The sequence below is a fragment of the Aspergillus candidus genome (genome assembly GCF_002847045.1).
Source record: "Aspergillus candidus strain CBS 102.13 unplaced genomic scaffold BDW47scaffold_19, whole genome shotgun sequence".
NCBI lineage: Eukaryota > Fungi > Ascomycota > Eurotiomycetes > Eurotiales > Aspergillaceae > Aspergillus > Aspergillus candidus.
In genome coordinates, this window is record NW_020194024.1 from 394,995 (window position 1) to 408,393 (window position 13,399).

General features: G+C 59.0%; 4 protein-coding genes across 4 annotated transcripts; 3 read left to right on the forward strand and 1 right to left on the reverse strand.

Annotated features, from left to right (window-relative positions):
• Positions 1-739: 739 nt before the first annotated feature.
• BDW47DRAFT_117284 (uncharacterized protein) lies at positions 740-3,487 on the forward strand (the record flags this gene model as incomplete). Its single annotated transcript, XM_024815056.1, has 1 exon — positions 740-3,487. One exon carries the CDS (start codon positions 740-742, stop codon positions 3,485-3,487), a length of 2,748 nt encoding a protein of 915 aa, XP_024672584.1.
• A 4,254-nt stretch (positions 3,488-7,741) lies between these two features.
• On the forward strand, positions 7,742-9,898 carry BDW47DRAFT_131371 (putative pyridine nucleotide-disulfide oxidoreductase; the record flags this gene model as incomplete). Its single annotated transcript, XM_024817295.1, has 1 exon — positions 7,742-9,898. Exon 1 carries the CDS (start codon positions 8,231-8,233, stop codon positions 9,896-9,898), a length of 1,668 nt encoding a protein of 555 aa, XP_024672585.1. The 5' UTR covers positions 7,742-8,230.
• A 172-nt stretch (positions 9,899-10,070) lies between these two features.
• BDW47DRAFT_131373 (putative general amidase) lies at positions 10,071-11,947 on the forward strand (the record flags this gene model as incomplete). Its single annotated transcript, XM_024817296.1, has 3 exons — positions 10,071-10,388; positions 10,448-11,729; positions 11,796-11,947. The coding sequence occupies exons 1-3, from the start codon at positions 10,095-10,097 to the stop codon at positions 11,945-11,947; spliced, it is 1,728 nt and encodes a 575-aa protein (XP_024672586.1). The 5' UTR covers positions 10,071-10,094.
• Positions 11,948-12,036: 89 nt separating this feature from the next.
• BDW47DRAFT_131375 (oxidoreductase, short-chain dehydrogenase/reductase family) lies at positions 12,037-13,083 on the reverse strand (the record flags this gene model as incomplete). The annotated part of the gene is made up of 3 exons (XM_024817297.1): positions 12,037-12,452; positions 12,557-12,871; positions 12,968-13,083. The coding sequence occupies 3 exons, from the start codon at positions 13,081-13,083 to the stop codon at positions 12,038-12,040; spliced, it is 846 nt and encodes a 281-aa protein (XP_024672587.1).
• Positions 13,084-13,399: the final 316 nt, after the last annotated feature.

A 13,399-nucleotide genomic window follows, 5' to 3' on the forward strand; every position in this document is an offset into this window, starting at 1 on the left:
CCTTGGACTTTCCTTCTTTCTTTTACTTCTACTTTCTCTTTTGACTTCTCGTCCATATCTTTCCCGTCTATCACCCATCTCTGGATCCCATCATCAGGGTTATTATCCTGACTGTTAAGATCCATTCTTCGGATCCCTCCTGCCGATCCGTTCCCCGACATCCACATTCCAACACTGTCATCATCTCTCTCTCTCTCTCTCTCTCTTTTCAGTTCATGGGATTGAGGAGAACAGGTGACTGATCGTTCTCTTTCTGATTTCTTCTTGGTTTTCTTTTTATTGCTTTCTTCTACATATTTATATCTTTATTGATTGTCTACCGATCTGGTTATTTATATCTTTCCATTATATGATCTGATTGGTTATTTGTTTTTATTGATTGCCAGGTAAGACCAACACTGACTGAACTGGTGGATTTTGCTTCACATTCTTCCTTACTCACTCTTTCTCCTTCCCTTCTCTCTCTCTCTCTCTCTCTCTCTCTCCTCCCCCTACACTCTCTTCCTCTCTCTCTCTTTCTTCCCCCTACGCTCTCTTCCTCTTCCTCTCTCTCTTTCTTCCCCTTACACTCTCTTCCTCTCCAACTCATGTCTCTTTCTTTTTCTTCCTTCCCCTAATCTCCCCCATCTTCACGGCTGTCCTTGGCCGGCCTCCATCTCCTTCTTTCTCTCTCTTCCTTTCCTCCTTTCTCCCTCTCGCTTCTTTCCTCCTTTTCCTTCTTTTCACTAATAATTCAGCCATGCTATCCGCCCCCGTCAAATCCGCCAAGCGGATCTCCTCCCTCTTCTCCTTGGGTTCCAATCCCAACCGTGATGATTCCGTCTCCCCCTCTTCCCCTCGTTCCCCCGTCCCGCCCACCAAACCTTCCCCCGATCAGTTCGCCCAAGATCAACGACGACGCCGCAGCTCATCCCGTCCCGCCCGCCTCACCTCGAGCTACAACCCCTCCTACGATGTTGGCGAACCCATGCCTATCCGCTCCCCCGGCCCTCACGACATGCCCCTCGATGGCCCCCTGCCGCTCCCCCCCTCCCTCCTCGACGTCAACCAGGATCTGGCCGATTCGGCCCCCAACTCCCCCGATCGTCCTCAGAGCCGCGGCCGCCGGAGGAGCAGCAGCAACCGCCCCGCCAGTGCCGCGGGGCTCTTCGTCCCCGGCACCGCCCCGGACTCCCGCCCGGGCACCCCCTCCAAGCGACGCAGTTGGATCCCCGGTCGTCAGCGCGCCAGTTCCGTGGATACCCGCTCGCTGCCCGTGAGCCCCCAGCTGCCCAGTGCCTGGATCGCCGGCCTGGATCAGAAGATCCTCTACAACCTGGAACCGTTGGCCAGGGGGGAGCAGGTCCCCGAACTGTGGAACGAAACCGGCGACACCTACGTCTATCTCTTCCCCCAGAATGCCGGCCGCCCCCCCTCCTTCAAACTCCACTCGACCGTCTTTGCCGAATCGCCCTCTCTCAACTTCCTCGCCCGCGGCACCGATGCCCGATCGCTCGAACAACAAACCCGCACCCTCTCGTTCGGCAACTCCGCCGCCGGCTACGCCTCGCCGCCCCTGGGTCCCCAGGACCGCCTGGCCGACGACGACAATGACAGCTCGGGCAGTCGTCGCATGGCCTTCGACGACGACGACGGCCCCGATGACCCCGAGCTGCACCTCTACCTCCCCATCCCCCTCAACAGCGACGTGACCAGCCCCCACGCCCGCCTCGCCCAGGACGACACCGAGACCCTCCTCCTCTTCCGCAACCTCTTCGCCTTTCTCATGGGGCAGTCGCTCATCGCCACCCCGCGCTCCCCCTCGCTCTTCTCCATCTTCATGGACGTCGCCACCCTCCTCGCCCGCTTCGAGTTCACCAACTTCGACGGCACCAACTTCGGCGAGACCGCCACCACCAGCTTCGGCAACTACTGCGACGAGCTGCGCCTCGACGACGTCCGCAAGAGCCGCGAGAAGACCATCGAGGCCATCGTCCTGGGAGAGCGCCTGCGCTTCTTCCCCCTCTACCTCGAGGGCTTCGTGCACGGTGTCGGCAAGCTGGACGAGCTCAAGCAGCTGCGCAGCCCCAAGTATGGCCTCATCAGCCCCGTCACCCAGAAGCGCCTCGAGCGCGGCTTCATCGACCTCGACACCCGCCTGCGCGTCCTCTACAGCAAGCTCGACGACTTTGACTTCCCCTCGGTCTTCTCCGGCATCGCCAACTCGGCCACCTCGATGGAGAGCAAGGTCATCCGCTTCAAGACCTGGAAGGCGGGCTTCATGGAGTTCCGCCGCTTTACCATGCAGTACTACCGCCAGCGCTACGGCTCCTGGCCCCCCAAGGCCCGCTCCAAGAAGAACCAGTTCGAGGAGAGCGGCCTCAACCGTCGCGTCCTCTCCGAGCTGTACGACGATTTTGCCGGCCTCTACGACATGATGGTCGACCGCAACAACCTGACCACCCGCACCATCGACATGGCCGGCGCCGGCTCCGACGGGAGCCTCGACGGCGCCGACCCCGAGCAGGTCATGAACCGCGCCCTGCGCCAGGTCGAGAGCGAGTACGACCGCAGCACGCCCCCGGTCCTGCCCCCCATCCCCTTCGACATTCCGCTCTACCCCACCCTGCAGCCGCTCTACCGGAAGCCGCTCGACCCCAAGAAGGACGCCAAGAAGCGCACCAAGAAGCTCAAGGACTCCGACATCAACGCCGTCCTCATGGGCTCTTACACCCGCGAGAGCCTGCGCCCCACGCCCTTTATCGAGGCCTTTATGCAGTTCGAGCGCCGCTCCGCCCACGGCAAGAGCCTCAACGACCTGATCGACCTGCGCTGCGGCCAGTGGATCTTCCTCTACTGCGTCATCCAGTCGCTGCCCCTGCTCGTCGTCGACGTGCAGGATGTCAAGTACACCGACGGCGTCGAGTACTTTTGCTGCATCGCCCCGCGCGGCGGCGCCCCCTGGATCCACAACGACGGCAAGGCCGCCCGCAGCTGGTTCGGCGTCGCGGGCGGCGCCGGTGTCGTCAGCCTGCCCTCGGACGTGGTCATCAACGGGGTGGAGGGCATCTACCGCCGGAGTCACTGCTGGCGGGATGCCGAGCTCTGGGCCGAGAAGGACGCCATCCTGGCGCCGCCGACCATCGACGACCCTTATGACAACGAATCCTCGCTCTCCTCCCCGTACCAGGCCCAGCAGTCGTCCGCCGGCTCCTCGTCCGAACCGCACCTGCAGCAGCCGCATTACTCCGGGTCGCAGCAGCCGACGCCGCTGCTGGCCCCGACGCACGTCGGCCTCACGCCGCCGCCGGCCATCCCGCGCGCCAACTCGCCGGCCGCCCGGAGTCGGGCCGACCACCGGATGTCGATCAACCCGGGACTGGAAGCGCTTCCCTTGCCGGCGGGTGTGGCGCCGATCGATCCTCCGGCGCGTCCCATGAGCCGCTTCAACCCGACCATGAGCTTTGATGACATTCTGAAGCAGGTGCCGAACCAAAAGAAACGATAATCCCATCGTTGCCCCTTTTCCTCTTTCTCATCTCTTCCTTTCGTTCTTTCCTTTTCTTTCCTTCCTTTCCTCTCCTTCTTTTCCTTCTTTTTCCTTTCCTTTTTTGACTGTGATATTTCTTGTTCTGTATCTTGAGGCGATGATTTTTTTTCCTTCGCATATTGCATTTTTAATTCTCCTGCTGAGCCCGTTGTGGTGATTCCCCTTCTCCCGTTTCGTGTTCATCGTTCGATCTTTATCCGCGGTTCAATGGTTCGGACCGCTAGGGATAGATCGGACATGCGATCTCCGCTGTCGACCTTCTCGTTTTCCTGTTGGGTCATTCTGTACCCGTGTTTAGACCGGTGAGCATGGTTCGGGTTGGATGTTCTGGACCTTGGACGGACTGCATAATCAGACCTTTGGTCGGTAATAGAATTCATCTAGTATATTGTATGTCAGTCGTAGTCTACCATAGTCTCCTATGGTGGCTTCCCCGTAGACGTCTGTAGGATCAGGCTAGACGAGGGGCTTTGTACTAGCTTACGAATAGGTTAGTCGATCAGCGACCTGCAGCTAACCGGACGGAGCAAGTTTTTCATTGATCGCCGCAATGGTGTCAGCCTCGTGTTTCCATCCACATTTATTATCCGTACACACCCCTGTGATCATCACCTCACCACCACACCCAACCTACAATACCTAACAACCATGCCCCCCTAAACCCCCCAACACAACCACAATGGACCCCCAACAAACCAAAAAAATGACCCCCTCCCGCTCGAGCATAACCAGCTCCAGCCACAACAACGACCGCCTCGAGCCGCGCCTCCTCCGCGCCGTCGAACAAAACGACACCCCCACCCTGCACCACATCCTCACCGTCGGCCGCGAAACCGCCCAACTCACCGACTCCGTCCTCCGCGTCGGCCTCATGCGCAGCTGCGAACGAGGATGCATCTCCGCAACACAATACCTCCTCGCCCAAGGCGCCCCCACAGACGTCCCGCCCCCACGACCCTCCCCGCTCCTCCGCGCCGCAGAGCGCAACCACGTCCGCATCGTCCAGCTCCTCCTCGACTACGGCGCGTCGCCCGAGTCCCCCGACAAGAAGGGCCGCACCGCCTTGATGACCGCCGCCTGGCGGAACCATTGGCACATGGTCCACTGTCTGCTGTCGCGCGGGGCGGACCCCAACGCGCGGGACCTGAGGCGCAGAAACGTGCTGCATAACCTAGCCGCGGACAAGCAGTGCGACTGGGGCGAGGACGTCATCGCGCTGCTTCTGGGCGAGACGGTCTGCATCGAAGGCGTGGACGCGCTCGGCCGCACCCCGCTGCACTGGGCGTGCGCGACGGGGAAGCTGCGCCTGGCGGAGATGCTCCTGGTCGCGAGAGCGGACGCCAACGCCGTCGAGTCGCGGAATAAAGCGCCGCTGCACCTGGCGATCAAAGACGGGCGGGACGATGTCGTGGAGTTGTTGCTCGGGTTCCGCGCGGACGTGAACGCGCGCAGCGATGGCGGCTGGACGCCGCTCCATAATGCGTGTGATAACGGGACGGAGTCGACGGTGCGGTTGCTGCTGGGCGCGGGCGCGCACGTAAACAGTCAGTTGTTGAACGGGGTTACGCCGCTGCATTTGGCTGCGCAGGGGGGCCATGTGGGTGTTGTGGAGATCCTGCTTGCGCAGCCGGGGGTGAAGAGGCGGCTGCGGGATAACTTTGGGAGTACGCCGTTCCTGCGCGCGGCGCAGTTCAAGAGGCGGGATGTGCTGGCGCTGCTGGCGCCTGTGAATAATATCAACATGTTAACGCCGGATGCACGACGCGCGTGCGAAGCCTTCGACGCGACGGTCGTCGATTTCGGGAACTTCCACAATGAGAACCGGGTTCGGCGGGTATCCGTGTATGAATTGCTGTATGGGCGGGATGCGGAGAATCCGCGGAAGGCGGCGTTTAGGACGGTGCCGGAGCGGAGCGGAGCCACTGACTTTAGGTGGATTCATCTGCCGGCGAATGATATGGGGTGGGTGGAGGCGTTGTTGACGAAGGCGTTTATAGAGGAGGGGGCTCATGATGTGGAGAGCTTCAAGGGGTTGGAGAAGAGTTTCCATTATCAGCATCGGGGGCAGAGGGCGCATTCGCATTTTATGAGGCCGCTTTGTCAGAGTAGTCCGAGGGCATGGGGGTCTGGGTCGGGGTCGAGGGTTCATGATGAGAGGAGCTCGGGGGAGTCGATGGTGTCGACTGCTGTGGGGGAGAGTGGGAGTGGTGGGGATACTAGGAGGTGTTCGGGGGATGGGCAGAAGGGGAAGAAGCAGCAGCAGCAGCAGCAGCCGTTGTCTGGGGGAGGGAGAAAGGGGGATCACGACTCTTATTGCCAGGATGGAGGCAAGAAAGCGAAAGGTCAGAAGAAAAAGCCAGGTACGTGGCCGCCGTCTGTGACAGCTGCCCGCAAAGACAAGGCCAAGCCGGCGCCGCTTTCACTCTGCAAGGAGACGGCGCTCGCGGCGACGAGCAACGTCTGCGTGTTCATGCCGTATCTGCATTTCGAGACCGCGCAGGGGAGACAGAAGATGCAGGATGCGATCCAGCAGGCGCAGATGCTGGGGCCGAGCGGAGGAGGAGGAGGGGAGCAGACGCGGACACGCGATGAGCTGCTCATCAGAGCGCATCTAGCATCATCAAGCACATCTCTACACATCCGTCGCACCCTCGACCAGTTCTTCTACCCCAACATCGACACGCAGACGCGCGACCAAGATCAAGTGGTCTACCGGTACCAGACGAAGGGACAGGGACGGGAGCGACTATCCGGCGAGCCCAAGATCTTCATGGTCGACCAGCTGTGGATGTGGATTGTCGGCACGAACCTGATCGTGACGGGGTTCGCGCAGCGGTGGGACCAGCCGCGGAATGACCCGCTGAATGTCCTGGACGGTATCATCGAGGATATCAACTCCAAGACGCGCGAGCCGGTGCGTTCGGTGTACGACCTTGCCATCACGATCACGAACCGCTGCTCGGGCGTCTTCGACCGCCACCGGATGGGCGACGAGGAGTATCAGTTTCTGGACATGTTCGAGTCGTGTATTGGGATTGCGACGGATCGCGAGACGCTGCTCTTCAACCTGTTCAATCGTGCCTCGGCGCAGGCGTCGGACTGGTTAAAGAACCATCGCAAGCTGAGCCGTTTCGCGCGGCAGACTCCTCCTCCTCCGCCCCCTCGACCAACCACCAGCAACAGCTATCACGACCAGCCCAGCCCGCTAGATTTATATGCAGATGAGTTGGAGCGCGAACAGCCCCTCTTCGTCGACAACCTCCTCGACATCGGCCAAGAAACCGACCTCCTCTCCGAAGCCAAAGACATCCGCGACGAGCTCAACATGATCCGCACCGTCCTCCAACACCAACAGCACGTGCTCTCCGACCTGCAAGACGCAATCTGCGAGACCTACGCCGGCCAACAACGCTCCCAATACGAGGTCAAAAAGCGCTTCAAAGAGCAGCAGCGCACGATCGACATGCATCTCAAAGACATCGAGCGCATGGACAAGCAAGCCGAGCGCATCTACATGTCCATCACAGACTTGCTGGACCTCAAGCAGAAGCATGCGAACGCGTTCGAGGCGCGGTTCGCGAGGGATCAAGCTGCTGGGACAACGCGGCAGGGGAAGATTATCATGGTGTTTACGATCGTGACCATCGTGTTTCTGCCGCTGAGTTTTATCGCGACGCTGTTTACGATCAACATCGTGGAGTTTCCGAGGGCAGAGAACGGGGAGGAGAGGTTGCATTTGGGGTTTGTGGCGAGGTATATCTTTGGGGTGGGCTTTGCGATCTCCATTCCGTTGGTGTTGATTGCGCTGGCTGTTGATGATATTGGAGATGTTTGTCAGGAGGGGGGGAGACGGTTGAAAATTTGGGCTTCTACACGGCGGGGAAAGGAGGATGTAGATACTGATGGGGGTGGGTATGGGAGGAGGACGATAGAGCTTGAACGGAGGGTGAGGTCGAGAGGGGGGAGGAGTGTGGAGGGGTCCTATCGAGGGGATTTGTTGCCTTTTTCGAGGGACTATTCGTATGATATCAAGTGAAGCTTTTGGATCTGTACAGCCTCTACCTATGACTCACCAATATGCTATCCACCAAAATAAACTATCCATGCGTGATATTAGTATTATATTAACGATAAGGTATATTGACCACTAGTATTCTCCTAATTAAATCTTTCTATCAATAGTATAATCAATAATTCACATGCTCCACAGATCGACAGGTCATCTGCATCCGACTTGAATCCGACTCCCAACCCGAACTCTCTCCGACTTCTCGAATCTTTCCACCCGTGGATTCCCGTAATTATTCTCTCCTGAATCCGATGCGCTTACATGTGCCTGGAATCACAGCTGAAAGTTGAGATAATCACATTGGCTATCATCTATCCGCCCCCTTCCGACGCGACTCGTGTTCTCGGCGGGTCTCGGAGTGAGATGCCTCGTGGACGGTGATATCGGCATGTGGATCACATATTACCTCCGTTGACCCGGAAATGCACTGGATTAGCGATATCCTGTCTTTGTATGGCTTTGTATGGCTCTTTATAGATTTTTTTTCTGGTTCTGCTGTTTTCTGGTTGTGCTGTTTTCCCGAGCGTGATGTCATGATGACCCGCTGGCCGATGACAGACATGACAGACTGAACTACAAAAGGTCAACTCTTCCCTAAAATTACTTGTGATGAAGCTCTCTTTACCCTCGCGATGCCAGCCTTAATCCCCGTTCGGGGTCTGTCGCAAGCCGGGCGACAGACGATACGTCGCACACGGCCAGCACTACGACTTCAACCCCATCGATCCCTCGCCACCCGAGTCGAACACTCGACAGCCATCCCCAGCGCCAACCAACAGAAGAAAGAGCGCGTCGTCATCCTCGGATCCGGCTGGGGCGGGTATGGCGTCTCGCGCAAACTGGACCCCCAAAAATTCTCTCCCATCGTCATCTCCCCCCGATCCTACTTCGTCTTCACCCCGCTCCTGACCGAGACAGCCAGCGGCTCGCTGGACTTCTCCAACATCGTCGAGCCCGTGCGCGACCCAACCGCCCAGATCGACTTCATCCAGGCCGCAGCACGCTCCATCGACCTCGATCGCAAGGTCATCCGCTGCGAATCGACTGTCGTCCGCAGCGGCGTGACAGAGACCTCGCGCGAGCACACGGACGAGAAACAGAATGTCGCTCACCCGGCCCCCTCTCCCGCATGGTGGGAACAAGGCGAGATGTTCGACGTGCCCTACGACCGACTCGTCATCGCCGTCGGCGCCGTTAGCAAAACGTTCAACACGCCCGGTGTGCGCCAGAACGCCTTCTTCTTCAAGGACATCGGTGACTCGAAGCGCGTCAAGCGTCGGGTGCGCGAGTGCTTCGAGCTGGCTGTGCTGCCGACCACAACGCCCGACATGCGGCGGTGGCTGCTGCACTTTTCTATCGTGGGCGCCGGCCCCACGGGCACCGAGCTGGCTGCCCACCTCCGCGACTTCATCTACTCCGACCTCATCCAGCTGTACCCGACGCTCAAGGGGATCCCGCGTATCACGCTGTATGACGTCGCGCCGACCGTGCTGTCCATGTTCGACAAGTCGCTGTCGCGCTATGCCATGGACACTATGCGCAAGGAGGGCATCGAGATCAAGACCTCCCACCACGTGAAGAGCCTCCGCTGGGGAGAACCGGGCCAGCAGCCCCCGCACCATATGGACCCCAAGCGGTGTCTGACGCTGAGCACGGAGGAAGAAGGCGAGGTCGGTGTGGGGATGTGCGTGTGGGTGACGGGCAACACTATGAATAAGCTGGTCCGGACGGGTCTCGACGAGGTCCCTTCATTCCCGACCCGGTCCGCGCAAATGAAAGACGGGAAGGCCCTCCCCGCGGCGTCCCCCGCGGAATCTTCCGCAGAGCAGAACTCCGGCTGGCACGTCAAGAAAGCCCCCAAGGTCGGCGCCCTCCTCGTCGACGGCCAGCTGCGGGTACAGCTCGAGCGACCGGACGGCACGACCGCCGTGCTTCAAGACGTCTACGCCCTAGGCGACAACGCCATGCTCGAGACGGGCGCGCCGCCCGCAACAGCGCAGGCCACCTTCCAAGAAGCCAAGTGGCTGGCGGCGCGGCTCAACGCGGGCGATTTGGCGCAGTCGGCGCCATTTTCTTTCCAGAATATGGGCACGCTGGCGTATATCGGCGACGCGCGGGCGCTGATGCAGCTGCCCGAGCAGGTGGGCAAGTACCTGCCTGGACAGCTGACGGGGCGGATGGCGTCGCTGGTGTGGAACTCGGCGTACTTGACGATGAGCATCAGCTGGCGGAATAAGTTGCGGGTGGGGTTCCGGTGGCTGTTGAATAGATTGTTTGGGAAGGATGTGTCGCGGTTTTAAAACCTACCTTTCTCTATACATATTTCCATGAAGGTATTCAAAATATCAATATACTGGTTATATTAACCTCGGTTCTTACATAATCTCGGCTATCCACCTCCTCTATCTGCGGAGAGTATTCTACAACTCCCATGGTACAACGACAATCATACATGATATACAGTTATAATTATAATTGTATGCTGTATACTATACAATGGACTCCTACATCGACATCGCCCAGCGCAAACAAGTGCACCTCGCCGCCCAGATCCCCCCCGAATGGCGACTCTCCCCCGCCCAGATCCCCGCGGGGATGCTCTCCCCCGCCGAGTCCGTCACCGACGTCCAGTCCTACGGACGCGTCAACGTCATGGACGTTCCGCGGACGTGTGGACTTCTCTCCTCGCACGAGCTGGAAATCACAGAGAAGTACGATATCCGCGGTTTGGTAGGGGAGATAGCCGGGGGGAAACTCACCTGTGAGGAGGTCGTGGGTGCATTCTGTAAGGTACTTCCTTCTTTGGCCGCCTACAATATCCAAGCATCCAGCTAAACATGATGATGTAGAGAGCATCCGTCGCCCACCAGCTCACCCGCTGCCTCACCGAACCACTCTTCGACCGAGCGCTTACCCGCGCACAACACCTCGACGCCCACCTCCGCCGCACAGGCACCCCCATCGGCCCCCTGCACGGCCTCCCAGTCACCCTCAAGGACACCTTCAACATCACCGGCATCGACTCCAGCCTCGGCCTCGCCGCCTTGGCCTTCCAACCCGCCACGGCAGACGCCCCCCTCGTAACACTCCTCGAATCCCTCGGCGCAATCATCATCGCCAAGACCAGCGTGCCCCAAACAATGGGCGCCCTCGACACAGCCAACCACCTCTTCGGCCGCACCCTCAACCCCCTCAACCGCCAGCTCACAGTCGGCGGCAGCACCGGCGGCGAAGCCGCCCTCCTCGCCCTCCGCGGCTCCATGGCCGGCTTCGGCTCCGACATCGGCGGCTCCATCCGCATCCCAGCCATGTGCACCGGCATCTACGGCTTCAAGCCCAGCGTCGGCCGCGTCCCCTTCGGAGGCCAACAGATGGGCCAGCCAGCCGGCAAAGACCGCATCTCGCTGCAGACGGTCGCCGGCCCGCTCGCCCGCTCCGTCGCCGACCTCGACGCCCTGATGCGCGAGATTGTGCCCCGCGCGGAACTCTTCGCCGAAGACTGCATCCCGGGCGTGTGGCCCTCACCCTCGCCCTCCCCGCACCCTTCGGGCCAAAAAAAATTCAAGATCGGCATCCTCCGCAGCGACGGAATCGTTGCCCCCCTCCCGCCCATCGCACGCGTCGTCGACGAAGTCGCCACGGCACTCCGCCGCACACCCGGCGTGGAGGTTGTCGAAGTCCCCGTGCCGAAGGCACTCACCCGCTGCCAGGCAGTCGCAGGCCGACTGATGGGCATAGACGGCGGCAACACGATGATGGATATACTCGAGCGCACAGGCGAGCCGCTCATCCCGTGGCTGCAGAAGCGCATGAAGCGCGGGAAGCCGCTGTCTGTGGCGCAGCTGGCGGAGCTGCAGGCGCAGCGGGGGGTGCTTGAGCGGGAGCTGCACCGGAGTCTGTGGGAGGTGGGCCAGGCAGGAGAAGGACGCATCGACGCGCTGATCCATCCGGTGGCGCCGCATCCGGTGCCGCAGCTGGATCGGTACAATGCCGTGGGGTATACGAGTAGCTGGGTGCTGCTTGATTATCCGGCGGGGAGTGTGCCGGTTCGGCGGTTTGGGGAGGCGGATTTGGAGGGCGAGGTGGCGGGGCCTGTGGGGGGGAGTTGGGATAAGGCCAATCGGGGGTTGTGTATGTTCCCCCCTTCTTTACTCTCTCCTTTTGGTTTAAGGGTGCTAATCGATGATGCTAATATAGGGGACGAGAAAACGGTCGATCGCCGCGTCTACCTGGATAGTCCGCTGAGCGTGCAGGTTATCACGCCCAGACAGCATGACTACGAGCTGATGCGGGCGATGGAGATTGTGGACCAGGCGGTCCACGTGGAAGGACGGGAGACGAAGCTGTAGTTCTATATCTACTATATACAAAGATAGACTTCACGAACTTCAGAAAGAAACGAACGAAGCAAACAAAAACAAATCACGAAAGAAAAAAGACTAGAGCTTCCCCTTCAAATGACTTCCCCCATCAGTAGTAACCACCGCCCCATTCAAATGACTCGCGGCCCGACTCGCCAAAAACACCACCAGGCCCGCAATATCCTCCGGCTTGCCCAGCCGACGGTTGGGGCTATGGTCCTCCATAGACTTGACGCCGCCGGCCTTCTCAATCAGCCCGCTGGCCATCTTGGAGGGGAAGAAGCCCGGCGCGATGGCATTGCAGAGGATGCCGCGGGGGCCCAGCTCGACGGCCAGATTGCGGGTCAAGTGCATGACGGCTGCTTTGGAGGCGCTGTATCCGAAGGCGGCGTTGGGGCCGAGACTGCCCAGCGAGATGCCGGCCACCGAGCCGGTGACGATTACGCGGGAGGGCTCGGCGACTGTCGCGTGGGGTTCGAGGAGGGGGGTGAACCTATACCATATTAGCATACATGTACATAACATATATATTTATACAGAGAGAGAGAGAGAGAGAGAGAGAGAGAGAGAGAGAGAGGAAGAGAAAGGGGAACCCACTTCTGAATCAGATAATAAACACTCTTCACATTCAAATCCATAACCTTGCTGAACGCCTCCGGGGGATGCGAATCGAACTTCTCGCCCCAGGTAGCGCCGGCATTGGCGAAGAGGATATCGACGCGGTCGGTGGTCTTGCGCACCTCAGCGACGAGCCGCTCGAGCTCGTCAATGCGCGAGTTGTCAGCCGGGACGGCGATGGCTTGCGCGCCGGGTCGTTTACCCGGGAGGGCGTTTAGGGCGGCGACGGCTTCGTTGCAGGCGGAGGCTTTGCGGCTGGTGATGTAGACTTTGGAGCAGCCTGCTTGGAGGAGGCTTGATATAAATAATTAGTACATATATATATATGTATATATATAAATATATATCAATTATAGTAATGAGAAATTGAGAAAGAGAATGGAGACACACCCGCTCGCAGCGTGCAAGCCCAGACCGCGGGATCCGCCCGTTACGACGGCGACTTTGCCATCGAGGGAGAAGATGTTGCTGAAGTTGTCGAGGGAGACTTGGTCTTGGACGGACATTTTGTTTCGTTTCCTTTGTGATGAACTTGTGTCAAAGTAAGGAAGTATGAAGTATTGTTTGTTGACGAGTTTATGTAGAAGTAGACGTAAAGAAGGTTAACGTAACCGACGGAGATGCCGAGGTTCGGCCCCGCATGGATTAGTCATGTACATAATCCATGAATAGTTAGATCGGGATAATTATTCATCGATCTTATTCTTTCATCAATCTGGTTCATAAGCCTGTTCCTGATATACCGGGATCGTGACAAGATACAATATCATGCCGATTTGTATCTGACTAGAAGCTGAACTAGACTGTCTACACAAAAGTATG